Genomic DNA, 13,854 nt, shown 5'->3' on the forward strand with positions numbered 1-13,854 from the left:
TGTATTAGGTGTACGGATTTCGAAGCTGTACGGATTTCGATACCGCATGGTATGTTTGAATCGAAAAAATTTTGGGTAGACCATTAGACATGAACGAAAAAGGAAAATTAGATTATTTCTCATTTGGCGCATCTCCAGAAAATTATTTTTGATTGAAAATCAAACCTTGATCTTCTTTTGAGTGCACTTTCATGAAAATATAATCATAAGCTTTACCGCATGGTTTTTACGATGTTGCCCGTTAGAGGGTTAATGGCTGCTGCAACACATGTCTGCTTGTCGTCAAATAATATAACGATCGAGTGCAAAGAAGTAAACTTCATAAATCATGCTGTAGTAATTTCAGCGAGTAACCGTAAAAATAATCACAAAACACATCCAATACATTAAGTTTCATCGGGGGTATAACCAATAGAATTAGACTGTGACCCTAAGTATGAGCGATAAAAGTTCATCAAACATCGTTTTCCCTACCAGATTTTTTCTCTAAAGGCCATCAAATGCGAACAGATCATGTATAGTATTGTGTAAGTCGATCCACTTTGTGGATGAAATAACAGCTCATCTAGCAATACAAACATAGCTAACATTCAGAGCATCTCGTAAGTTGTCGGCAATTCTGTCTACGATCCGGACGGATGGACGGACAGACAGGTGATGCCTATCAGTAGTGTAGAATAGACCCGCTGGCAGTCGGTGGACAGCCGCAGGGCGGTAATCTAATACACTCTATTCCACTTTTGTTGGGAACGACTGAGATGAACAAGATGTTTCGTTTCATAGTGGTTTACTACTGTACCATTCAGATTTAGTACACCCAGCCAATGCTTATGCTGCTCGTATCTACTATACAGTTGCACCCGCAGCAGAGTTTTGAGAAATGGTGCTCAAAACAATCACGGCTGTCCACTCTGCTGAACTTATGAATGGTGGGTCATATGTTTGGTTATTTTATTATCTACGAACCGGCTGAAATGAGGGCTAACATATTGTTGATGGTTTTCGACTGAGAACTCAATTTACTTACACCCGTTTTCGACCGGTGCGGCGTTCGACAGAAGCGATGTTGCCACAACAGCATCAGCAGCAGACAGCTTAATGAGACAATAATTAGATTACTTTTCTAATAAGTGGAATCCCAATGGAATCACTCATGAACTGACAAGTCCTTTTTTTATGAACAGACGACAGCATGGCAGAAGGTAACATTTGGTTTACCAGTTTGAAAAACGCATGATTTGCAGAAATTTGTTGGCCGGTTTTTGGCAATTGGGGGTTGAAATGTTAATTTTCTATAATTACGAATTCAATTCCTCTGAGAATAATGCCGCCGCTAGCACCAGTTTTTCTCGAGCATGAAATTGTTTTTTAATATTGTATTGTCCCGGAGAAAATGATTTGAAGGAACTATAAATAACGGCGACTAGATTGTGATGACAAATGAGTCTCGAGACAGTAAATGGCTCGTCATAAAGACAACGTATCTTTGTGGTACGATAACAACACTGCTACATATTTCTACTGATAAGGTTTGTCTAACCCGTAAACGTGAGAAATGAGAAATTTTACCCGTTTATTTGTTGTCTTTCATTGTCACATGACTTTGAAACTACAGTGAAAAAGATAATAGGGCAATAAATCTTTCATAGCACAAGTTTTTTTTTCTAGTTATTAGAGATCTACAGTAGTAGCGATAAAAACCAATACCAAAGGTAGTAAGTTTTTATTTGCCCTATCAGTAGGAGTTCATTAATCTCAATGCAACATAAACGTGAATTTTAGCGCCTTCGAAAGGATTTACTTTGAATTTGTCGCTGCGTCATAACGATTTCTTAAACAGATAGGATAAAATTTATTTAAAAAAAATCAAGCAATCATAATTTTTCGCAAAAAGCATAAAATGAAACGTTTTTCACAAAGTCATTAAATGCGCTCTCACTTCGTAGAAATCTACTGCAATTGAACAAGCACTTAGTCCACATCAACCAACAAGTAGCACACGATCAACAAGGTATCGGTTTTCATCGCCAAGTTCTTCCCTTGGTTCAACAAATTAATTCAATCACAAGTCGAAGAGAACTGTTTGAAAACATTTCCGCTCCGTGTGTCAATATAATATTACTTCGATTTCAATGGTAAAACAACAAACCACGCCGCTCGTTGCACAAATCCACGGCCGTCGATCGAGATATATAGTTGCACTGTCATCAAGTGACTTCGTGTTTCACTCTCCCATGTGAAAGATATACAAATTTACTAAGAATCGCTAAACATATAATGCGCAGTCCATAACATTCCGGTTTCGCAGTAAAAATAAACAACACCCATCGAATAACATTTGGAACTTACCCAACCGTTTCCCAGAGATCGAATCTCCCGCATCACCAGTCTGCTCATGAGCTGCAATAAACGCACTAAACCATTGGAAACGTTAATGGGTGATAGAATCTAAATGCAGTTACTTAACCGTGCAGTGAGATGAATGCGATCGAGTTTTAATGCAATCCAGCAAAATCCCATCAACACCAAAATACAGTAGGTACTACGAACGATCAAGGAACGGTAGCGAATCGCATCACATTAATAAATAATTTCAATTTCTGGGTTTATAAATCACAAGTATTAATTTTTAATTGACCCGATTCAGTTTTAGACGAACGATGATTCCCCCAAAACAAAATGCTCTCCTCAACCATTCGATCAAAAGGAGTGATCGGTGGGCCATGAGAAATACACCCATAAAGACATTCCTAACGGTTCGTCTAGCAGCACATCCATTATGAAAATTTACGATTCAATCGAGTTCAAAATACGCGGCTTTAACGATTTATTGAATCGCTGATTTGATGAGTAGTTCTGCGGTGGGGTCGACCGGTTATCGGTCTCTCCCACTCGACATTAAACATTCTAACGACGACGTATCGGTTCATGCACTCGAGTTATTTTTGGAACTGGCCAAATGTGGTTATATAGAATATGTGTAAACATGTGGCCGGTCAGAAGCAATAGTGGTTTAACTCCATAGTTTTTTTCAAAAACGTTTGTATTTTACTTTCGTATGTTGAACACTAGGTATTTGAGAAATAGTTGGACTGGATAATTTCAATAACAGATAAGCAAGCAAACTTTTGTAGACTTGTTTTTTCTATCAATGTATTTTTCACATCTAGAAATAAAGAAGTTACGTCACTATTACGCTGGCCGAATAGACCATATGTATCAAGTGATTTTGAGAAAAATCCTCCTATAAATCCTATAAATAAAGCTATGTTTACATATTTTGTAGAACATTGGCAAATTACCGATATTACAAGAACGAGGTGCCAGCCATAAATCAAAAACTATCGACAAGCTCAGGCAATGTCCCGAAATAGATGCTATTTCTAAACATGTAATTTAGCGAGCGCGAAGTCATTTCGTTAAAAAGGGGTAACATATGTATGCCCTATTTATTTTGGTTTCCCGAAGACCTTCACAGTGACGAAGTTTAAAGATTTAGACAAAATCGAAATGAATCATATTCAGAATTTAGAAAATATTTACTACTAACGTATGCATTAAAAAATGGACTTTTTCGGGTGGTGATAAAAAAAACTAAGACAGCTAATTGAGGAAGGAAATTATATTAGCTTACTTGCAAAAAAAATCTACAGCTCTATTGGTTGAACTCTAACCGCGAATGCGAAAACATTGAAGATCCTCCGTTCAAAAATGTGCGCGTTCAAAGAACGGTACCCCCCGCGTTGAAAACGGACATCGTGCGGCACTTTGTGGACGCCGGATACGTCCGTTCCGGCATCTACAACACCTTGACACTATAGGACAACAATCAGAGCATTGAAAGCAATGCCGGTTCCCGGCGACCGACGACCCTGAGCGACAAGAAGCTCCTAAGGATGCTGAAGAGAAAGACCGAGGGAAAAGTGGCTACATGGCAAGTGGCTGCGTGCGCTTGGGTGGGAGGTTGGTGCAATCGGCCTAACAGTGAAAAAGTACCTGGCGAACATGAACATACATGTCAGGAAGCGGCAGTCCCGTCCACTGGTCTCGGAGCTGCAGGCAATGGCGCAGCGGCAGCGGCTGAATAAGATAATCAAGGATGGTAAATGGTTGATTAATGCGCTCCAGAACTACCACGAAGTTCCACAGCCTCTTATTCAGCAACTCCTATCTCTACTACCTCTACTTCCTGTTATCCATGGATATTATGTAAAAACTTGGATGGATAAACCCCTAATCCAAGATGTGACGCGACCCGTGCCGAGGGATGAATGGTGGAGGGGGTTCTATAAATTCATTCACCGCAACGGAGCCTGTGGAGTACCAGAGTGCCCTCCACAGTAATTTGCCCTTGCTGCATCAAGCCGGTCGCTGATGCAATAGACAATTTATTACCGTGCATGTTCTCTCTGCCGAAAAATAACGAAACGAATGAGGTGGATAGGAGAATAGGGGAGGAGCAGGACTTGAATGATGCGGTAGCAGAGGTTCAGTCCTGATCCTCGTCTATCCTAAACACGCCGACTCGTTGTGAGTCGACAAACGAAGATGTGGCTCTAACTCTCTACTCACGGGTCGAGATTCACTCTGCCTGATCTCTGACTGTGTGCTGGAGGGTGGGCGGAAACAAAGGAGAGCCGAACAGTTATGGCCAGTAGGATGGCTGTACAACCGCTCAAACAATCTAAAAATATATAACGTCGAATATAAGGGTTACTCAAAAGTTACTGAGTCTCAATAAGAGAGATCTCAGCAAGCTTACTGGTCTTGTGACAGGACATTGTCCGAGTAAATATCATCTTCGGAATCTCGGTTTCGTACAAGATAATATTCAACCTCAAAACACTTGCTCTGCAATCGTGGAGCACAAATAGTACGCAGACTGCAGTATCTCAAAAAGGGGAGATCTGGTTGGTGTTACCGATCAGGAACTAGTTTCATAAACCTAGTCATCCCTGATTGGCACATGTCTCGCTCCAGCTACCATCCAGCCTGTCACTTCCTCAATAAGTGATAGGTCAGCTTGAAGCGTATAATATAATAATTAAACGGGGCATACCACAATAATTCAAAATAATGGACGCAGTGGTAAGGGTATCCAACAGAAGAGGAAGATGATCAAGACGATTTTCCCGGCGAATCGCGACGTGGCGGTGGTGATGGACGACGAGACCTATCTCACCCTGGATGGCAACGTCCGGCAAGGCACTTCGTATTTTACTTCCCCAACAAAGCAAGTGAGCTCCGAGGTGAAGTTCATTTCACACACCAAGTTCCCCAAGAAGGTGTTGCTGTGGCTGACAATCAGCGAGAAGGGGATGTCAGAGCCGCTCTTCTTTCGCTCCGGACCGGCCGTGAACGTGGGTACGAAGTGCCTGCCGAAAGTTGCGTCGTTCATCAAGACATACCATAAAGGCAAAGACGCGGAGTTTTGGCCGAATTTGGCGTCGACCCACTACTCAGAGGAGATAGAGCGGCTGAATATCAATGTCGGCGAACCCACCCAACGTTCCCCAGATGCGTCCCATCGCAAATTTCTGGGCAAACCTGAAGCGTAAGATCTACTCCAACAATTTTGTCTCGAAAATTGAGGAGGAATAGAGGTTTTCCGTCAAAATTTTTTTTTTACTAGATGTTCGGTTTTGGCTCTTAGAAATGATACCCATATTAAACTTTCTTTAATAAAGCCTCTAACTACTGTAAAAATGAAAAAATAAAATACGTGTATTTCAACCCGTCACTTCCCAGATGTATTACATGCCTTTTTGTACCAGTGTCCTCTATTTTCACCACTTCAAAACCATTTGTGCCACTCTTTACTCTTGTGGCAAGCAACACACGAAACGAAAAAGAAGGTAATCATTAGCTTTTCATTCGTTTTGTCCTTTTCACTCAATCGCTGATACACATATGTCAAAATCTGTTGTACAATGCTGCCAGAAAAACTAAAAATTTCGATAAACAGTGCTGCCGAAACGAATTTTTTAAAACTCAATTAAAACTTGATTGATAAATAAAACGAAGAAAGCACTCAAAAACATGCCTACACGCATGTTTTCGTTCTCCCTGGCGGATGTTCCGGTTAACTTCCGGTAGGCCGCTCGCAAGGCTGTAGATTTTTTTTGCAAGTAAGCTAATATAATTACCTTCCATGGGAAATTTATTAAATTCAATTAGCTGTCTTAGTTTTTTTTATCAGCATCCTAAAAGTCCATTTTTTTATAATGCATACGTTATACGTTTGGTGGCTAGTTGGCAGTGACCAATAAATTCCTGTATCTGTGCAGTATCTCGGGTCAGCTTTCATGTTTTCTTCAACTTCTTAATAAATGCGCATTTTTTCGAATCGGTAGAATTGGATGTTCTGTCTTAGAATGCTTCTGAAGACAGACTTGTACAAGCTCGCACTTGTGCACGCGGTGCTCAAGTGTTCGAAGTACTGCTTCCACCTATCTGTCACCTCACTATCGTCTGTCAGAATACTGCCATTCTTATCCCGATCCCGACACATTTCGATAGAAAACTACGAAGAACGATGTCGTGCTTATCAACCCGTTTCGTAGCCATTTTCGAAATATAATTTCACCCACGAGAAATACGTGCATTCAATGCAAACTTAGCCAACAGAATGAGAATCGTCTCCCTTTTAAATTGTTAGCAACCTTTAGCTGCTCTTCTAACTCAAAGCCGAATTGCTTCTCTTAATCACCCGTTCCCCGAACGCTCCGAAGAACCAACGATACCGACCGATTCTCTTCCGCTCATACAATTTCTCTCCCGCCAATAACATCGTTAGAGAATATTCAGTAATCGGACAAGCCATCTTTATTGATGGCAATACGTTACTGGCTTCCATCGATATTGTATGTGTGAAGTCGGGATCGGCTCCCGCCAAAGAGCGCTCGAGGCAAAACCAACTTGCGCAAGTCCTGTGTCACACTCACACACGCGCAGCTCTATAAGTGGACAAGAGTTCGCTCAATAGCGCCAACGCGAAAGCTACGACTTTTTATTCTCGCATATCATATTTGATCGGTTTCCACTCTTTCCTATCTGGAAAGGCTGCCGTCTGCCTGTGTGCGTATGTACGCTTGAGACCTGTGCTGTGACTCGAAGTATTGAGCTTGCTGACGTTTGCCGCACGCACACATCGACGCGCGATTTGTTGTTGCTGTTGTTAGATTTTACATTGATTTTACACGTTTGTTTTTGTTTTCCCCCAGTTATACCCCGGTAAAAAAACATACGTTTGAGTGATAAACGATAAGTTTTTGTAGCCTTTTGCACTGGGCTTAGCAAGCTCTATATAGCGGGCATACATATTTTGCGGATGCCAACTTTTATTAATACCTCGCTTATCTACTACAAACGATATGTGAGCTCGGTTCAAAAATATCAACATATCGAATATCGGGGTGAGATTGTGCCAAAAAAGCATATGTTTTTGTTCTTTAGCTCAGTATACACACAATTTAGGAACTAAGTTGATTTCAAACCTGTCAATATATACTAAATTGTTCAATTAACAACTACCGTAGAGATGGTTTAGTTACAATGAAACCTAATTTTACTGGAAGTGCATAAACTTTGGCACAATCTCACCCCTTCTAGGGGGTGACATTGTGCCAAAAACATAAAGTTAAGCTAAAAACCTAAACAGTGAACATTAGCATGTTTATAAACAATACACATAAATATCAGTATAAAGTACTTCATATGGGGCCGTCCATGAACTAAGTGGACTATTAGGGGCAGGGGGTCGGCCAAAAACAACGCATCATACAAAAAGTATGAACGAAAATAGCCCGGGGAGGTTTGAAATAACTATAAATGAGTCAATGGACAGCCTTTATATAGCCAGTAGCGTTTCTAGGGTTTACAAGGGGGAGATATATGAAGGGGCGTATCCTAAGGTGGCATACCGATTTGATCATTTGACAAAAGTAACTATTACTTCATTCGAGAACCCGCGACATGTGGCCTATCCCACCCCTCTCCCTCCTCCTCAAAACTGGCAGTTTATACACGGTATAATATATTCGTCTTATATTAGAGTGTTTATTCAAAGCATCTGAAATTTCCAGAGAAAAAGTAAAAATTAGTTTAAATTATTTATCATAGGTCTGATGCTGTGTGCTCCAAAATGCATGATGCAATCTAATCTATCAAAATATTGTGCAAAATAGTAAAGAATGTGAGTGTACTTGTGTGTACTGACGTATTTTTGTTGTATATGTGAAATCCACAAATTGGATCGATCATTATGGCTTGGCACAATCTCACCCCAGTGAAGCTCAAAAAGTACAAAGTTTCGAAAAATATTATTTTCGTAATCAAAACTTATCCAACGCATAATAACCTTTCAATACATTGTAAATGATTAGTTTATATACCTTCAAAATAGCAAGTTGATGCGATTTCTTGTTTGGGTTGGTTTATGCGGGACATTTTTTACAAGCGTTATTTCCGAGTATTTTTGATCGCGAACTTTGAAACCCTGTATAGGCTAACTAATTTGCTAATATTATCTGTGTTCCATTCTAAGTTATGAATAAATATGTTATGTTCATCATCATTTTGAATTTAGGTTACCAGTCGCTAGAGATATAATAAATTTTCACAAATAAACATTTTTGGTTTTTGGCACAATCTCACCCCCGTGGCACAATCTCACCCCGGATGGCGGTATACCATATATTTCAAAACCGTCCTCCCCGGCAGAATATGATTCAGTTAAACAACCCGCACTCTGCCAAGAACTACGCGCAAGTACTAGATGCTTGTTCCGAAATCTTCCGAAGGATTATATGTCTTTCAATCCTCGAAGACGGTTTAGGCTGAATACAACTAACTGGCCATTCAAGGTACCGCAGAGTACACGCAATAACGTATGCACAAAAACTGGACTGGACTGATTTTAGCAGTTTTTCATGTGATTATCCCACTATTTGGTGATGAATACTACAACATCTTCTGGAGAAAGACGTGAGCGTCACCAATTCCTAGCCTCCGCAGACGACCTCGACATCATTACTAGAAACCTTGTGACGGCGGAAAACAACGTTCACCTCCCACGGACAACGGCTATCGACGGGGATGAACTAAAAGTGATCGATGCGCTCATATATTTATAATCTCTGGTCACCGTCGAAAATAATACGACTAAGGAACAAGGTGGAAGTCGAGCCTAATTTTGTGTTGCTGACTATTTCATGCGGAGTACAAACGGATAGTGGAGAGTGGCGTAGGCGTATGCACCACGAGTTGCAGGCACTACTAGGAAACTGGGAAATTTCCATCGTACACCTGTCGAAATTTGGGAGACTACGAGGGGCCGGCCAGGCAGGAAGGATGCCGGACAACTGTGCAATGAAATTTGTTCTCTTTGCAAGCCCCACTGGCACCAGGAATAGAGAAGATGTGCTAGATGCTCTCGAAATATTCAATAAAAAATCGATTATCTCAAGTTGGAAAATTATTCTTAAAACCGAATTGACTGTTTTTATTTGATCCTTGTGTTCGCTGCTCACACATTTTTTCAATTTGCATCTCGCCATGTTCCTAAGTAAATGGAGTTTTAGCATTCTTGTATTCCTTTCGCGTAACTGACATCTAAACTACAAACATACAAAGCATTGTTTAAATTCTAATTAAATGTACTACCAGATTTCAACACTGAATTAACCATGTAGTATACACATGTTAACATAGCTCGAAGCAGCACCTCCGCTCCCGGTTTTTTGAATCGGTCATAGAAAAAAATCGTTTCATGCGGGCCAGAATACCATATGGTGTAATAAATCTCGTGCGACCAAGCGCAGGCTAACCGTAGTGTGTCAGTAGCATATACATATGTGTGAACCGTATAAATATGCAAATACTGTCGCGAATGTCAAATGCGAAACTCATCGACTAGCGAATCCAAAGCGCTCCTCGCTGTCTGCAGATTCAAATCTTCATCGGAAACGTGCGCCTCAGTCTAAATCGACCGTTTCAGAACATTTAATTCAGATGTTGAGATGAGATGATACGACTTCGGCGGATGGCCCTGCCAAGCAGCCGAAAAACTTATATGTAATGTTTATTCGTTTGCATAAGTATGTCCCGAAACGTACTCCGAAGAAACTGTTGATCCGTAAAGTAATTATTCGCTCTGCAGTCCCGACTGTAGTATTCGAATTTTTATCTTCTCAACATGCTCATGCAATGTTTTTTTATGTGCACGTTTTTAATGCATATGAATTGAAAATAAAAGTTTCGCTTTGCCATTGTTTTCGGTTTCAAATCAGTTTCTGCCATCTTCTACAGAACAGTTGAATAAATAAAACAGCAGTCAGCGACCTATTGTTTCGGTTCTACTTGAGAAAGGTTTAATCCAATGTGTTTAGCGAATCCATGACTCACATGTACATGTATATCTTATCTTATTCCGGGTTACAATCTAAATGGATAAATAAAATGTGATTTAGTAACTGCGAGCAATAACAGACAGTCTTCCAGTTTGCGTTTAGTCTCCTAAACGTTGCTCAGATTGTTTATATTATCGATGCAGAAAGATTCAATCATTTTCTAAATCCAACGCAAGGAAATAAAAGTTTATCTCATCATTCGGTTTTGTTTAACCAGTCACATTTGTTTACCGTAACATTTGAATCTATGACCGGTTTTTGTATATAAAAAAACACGCTGGCTACATATTCGGCACTCTGAATAGTTTATAAACCGAATACATTAACCATTTGATTTGGGAATCGAACCTATAATTTTAGTTTAACGCACTGATAAATCTAAACTTTTATTCACAGATCTGTGGTGGCGCTCAGCTGGTCATTGGCGCGTTTCTGCTATGGACTCATCGACAGTATTCGACGTTAGTTAACGACATGTTTTGCGAACCCTTCGGAGTTCTCATTGCGCTTGGGCTGGTCTCACAGCTATTGTGCTATTTCGGTTGGACGTCGACGAGCAAAAAGCACCGATGCTACTTAGGAACGGTAAGTGGTTCTTGAGGTCTCACAAGTGTTTTCTTTTCTTCACAAGGAAATGGTCAAGTATTTCGTTTTAAGTGTTTTCTTATCGGTAAGAAGCTTTATCAACACGCGTCCCCCGATATCTTCAGTTACAATGTTATGAACGTCATTTCGTAGAATGTTTCACTACATATTTTATAAGAATGATGATGCACATTAACAAATAATAAGGGAAGGTATAGGTGTCAAATCAAACCCTAAAAATGTGTTCATCATGATAAAGTGGTCAGTTTTTGAAGGTTAATAATTCATTCAGTAAATCTTAACAAAGATATTTAGAGCAATCGACCAGGAAATGTTTCTACGAGTTAAATAATATAGTGAAAACAATTTTTTGGAAATTCCTTATTGAAACGTTCATAAACGTCAAACATTGTCATGATTGAAGAATTAGTCAATCACACGTAATCACAGTTTTGCTTCTCTGGCTCGTGACCTCTATATACTTGCAACATTCAAAGGGGTGGTGACGGTGTCCCACCCAATTTGACAATTTTGACAATTTCACAGCCCTGGCAATATCCCACTTCCACTCCACACTATTTTGCTCACTGCGTTCCTGATCGTCTCGTTCTTACCGGATATGAAGCAAACACCACCTTTGCCGGGTAAATGTCCGACATTCTCGCAACATGCACTGCCTAATATATCCATCCAGCTTTTAGTTACCTTTTAAATACTGGGTTCACTGTAGAGCTGTGCGACTTCATGGTTCATCCCCTGCCTCCATACTCCGTTCTCCTGTACGTCGCCGAAGATCGAAGATCGAAAACTACGAGCACTCGCAGGTCCTCTTCGAGCATTGTCCACGTTTCATGCCCGTAGAGAACCAATATAATAAGCGTTTTGTACACAGTACACTTTATACGAGGGCTTAGTCTGTTCGACCGCAATTGCCTATGAAGCCCATAGTAAGCATGACTTCCGCTAATAAAAAATACACCTCCGAATCTCACGGCCGGTGTCTGAACACAACAGAAGCAACCATCGTAGATCGATTCGATCTGATCAGCTTCCTGAAGAACCCGTATTCAATTTTCTATAGCTCTTTTCGGTCGATGGTATCATATGATGCCTTGAAATCAATGAACAAATGGTGTGTGGGAACTTCATATTCACAGTTTTTTTTTGACGATTTAACGCAGTGTATATAAGAAATTTCCACAAACCAGTTTGCAATTGGTGATAGTTGGCGGAAAATGATTTGGGACAGCACTTTGAAGCGGCATTGGAAACGTTTATCACACGATAGTTGTCGTCCTTCTTATAGATCGGGTAGATAAACCAATCTTTCCACTCCTACTGTAGCTTTTTCGTATCCTAAATTAAAACAATTTACAATTTTCCGATGCCGATAAGTAGTCAACTTCTCTAGTTCCATTTTAATAAGATCCGCTCCAATGTCATCTTTTTGAGCCTCCTTAACTTTGGCTGTCGTTGGAGTGCGCATCTCTCCCGCATTTGCCGCACCGTCGAAATTGTTTTCCCCGCCGGCATGGTTCTACGCCTGGGCGCCATTCAAGCGTTCATCAGAGGCTGCTTTCGCCGTTCGGTCACCTTACAATTGTCCGTCTAAATACTGTCGTTTTTTCCCGATACATTTCGATTCGCGGCACAAAGCTTTTACGGGATGCACTCAACTTTTAGTAGAAGAACTTTCGCGTTTCCTGAGAACAATGTAGCTGCTCCAACTCTGCATACTTGTGCTCTTCCAAACTGCGCTTTTCGCCCAGGAAGATTTGGGTTCATTGCATATCCTTCTGTTTGTGTCTTTCCACATTCAGGCGAGTGGCGCTGCGCATTTTTGCCGCCCGCGCAGCGCTCTCCTCACCCATCACGCGAAGCCAGGCTGCTTCAGCCGGGCGAGATCTAACCGAGACTGACGTCGGTACCGAATGTTGTTCACAACGCAGAGTCTTGGGCGTATCTTAATCATAGTAGTGTGGCGGTTCGAGTTAACGTTAGGGCTTCGAAAGAATCTGACGTTAATGATGTTTGAGAAGCGCAGACAGTCGATCAAAACGTGGTAGATCTGTGTTTCTGACTGTGTTTTGTGACCTCCAGGTTTACATACTTAGGAGTCTATGCTAGAAGAAGGTACTAGGTACGGCCATGTTCTTGGAGGCGTCAAATACGATAAGTTTAAGGCCCACTGCGTTGCTCAGTGGGTGTGCGCTGAACCGTCCAATTACCGGTTTGTATTCCTCCTCCTGGCTGCTCTGAGCATTGAAATTCACGATGTCAATCTTGGCGTCATATTTTGGGCAGAGGTCGTATTCACGCTCCAACTTGTCGTCATAGGTACTTCTGAGATGAGGGCTGTTGATGGTGCTTATGTTGAAGAATTGGCTCTTTATTCGCAACCTGCACCTGCAGTCGATCCGTTTTGATCATCCGTTTCCACATTTCACCCGATGCGATACCATGAAAGCTGTACCCAGCTCGTGAATTGTCACAGCTCTGTTGGATGTTATGCCCATCTGTGAACGTACATACCGTTGAGCCCATCCAGTAGACGTTCTGCAGTCCTCAATGTCGAACTTGCGATTCTTTAATACGTCGGAGAGCACTCCAGTGCTTCCTTGGAAGTTGAGAGATCGGCAGTTCCACGTTCCGAATTTCCAATCCATAGTCCTTTTTCATCACATGGGTCTATTACGATTGTTCCAGTCCGAAATTCTTGTGCTAATTCAGTGCGAATTAGTTTTTAACGGTGTCAACTTGCAAGTTATGCCGCACCAACTCCCTGTCTCGCCGAAGTACCAACGAAGCTCGAAAGGGCCCTCCTTCCCTGTCAGCATACGATTTTGGCTTTCCCCGCGAT

At 41.2% G+C, this 13,854-nt stretch overlaps 1 protein-coding gene across 3 annotated transcripts in view; it reads left to right on the forward strand.

Annotated features, from left to right (window-relative positions):
* The window catches only part of LOC128737030 (CD63 antigen), a 53,536-nt gene that overhangs the window by 26,037 nt on the left and 13,645 nt on the right, over positions 1-13,854 (forward strand). For all 3 annotated transcript variants that reach the window (XM_053831575.1, XM_053831577.1, XM_053831576.1), the window contains exon 2: positions 10,806-10,994. In XM_053831575.1, the coding sequence (XP_053687550.1) occupies positions 10,806-10,994 (189 nt within the window). The remainder of the gene's footprint in view (positions 1-10,805; positions 10,995-13,854) is intronic.

The sequence above is a fragment of the Sabethes cyaneus genome, chromosome 2 (genome assembly GCF_943734655.1).
Source record: "Sabethes cyaneus chromosome 2, idSabCyanKW18_F2, whole genome shotgun sequence".
Lineage (NCBI taxonomy): Eukaryota > Metazoa > Arthropoda > Insecta > Diptera > Culicidae > Sabethes > Sabethes cyaneus.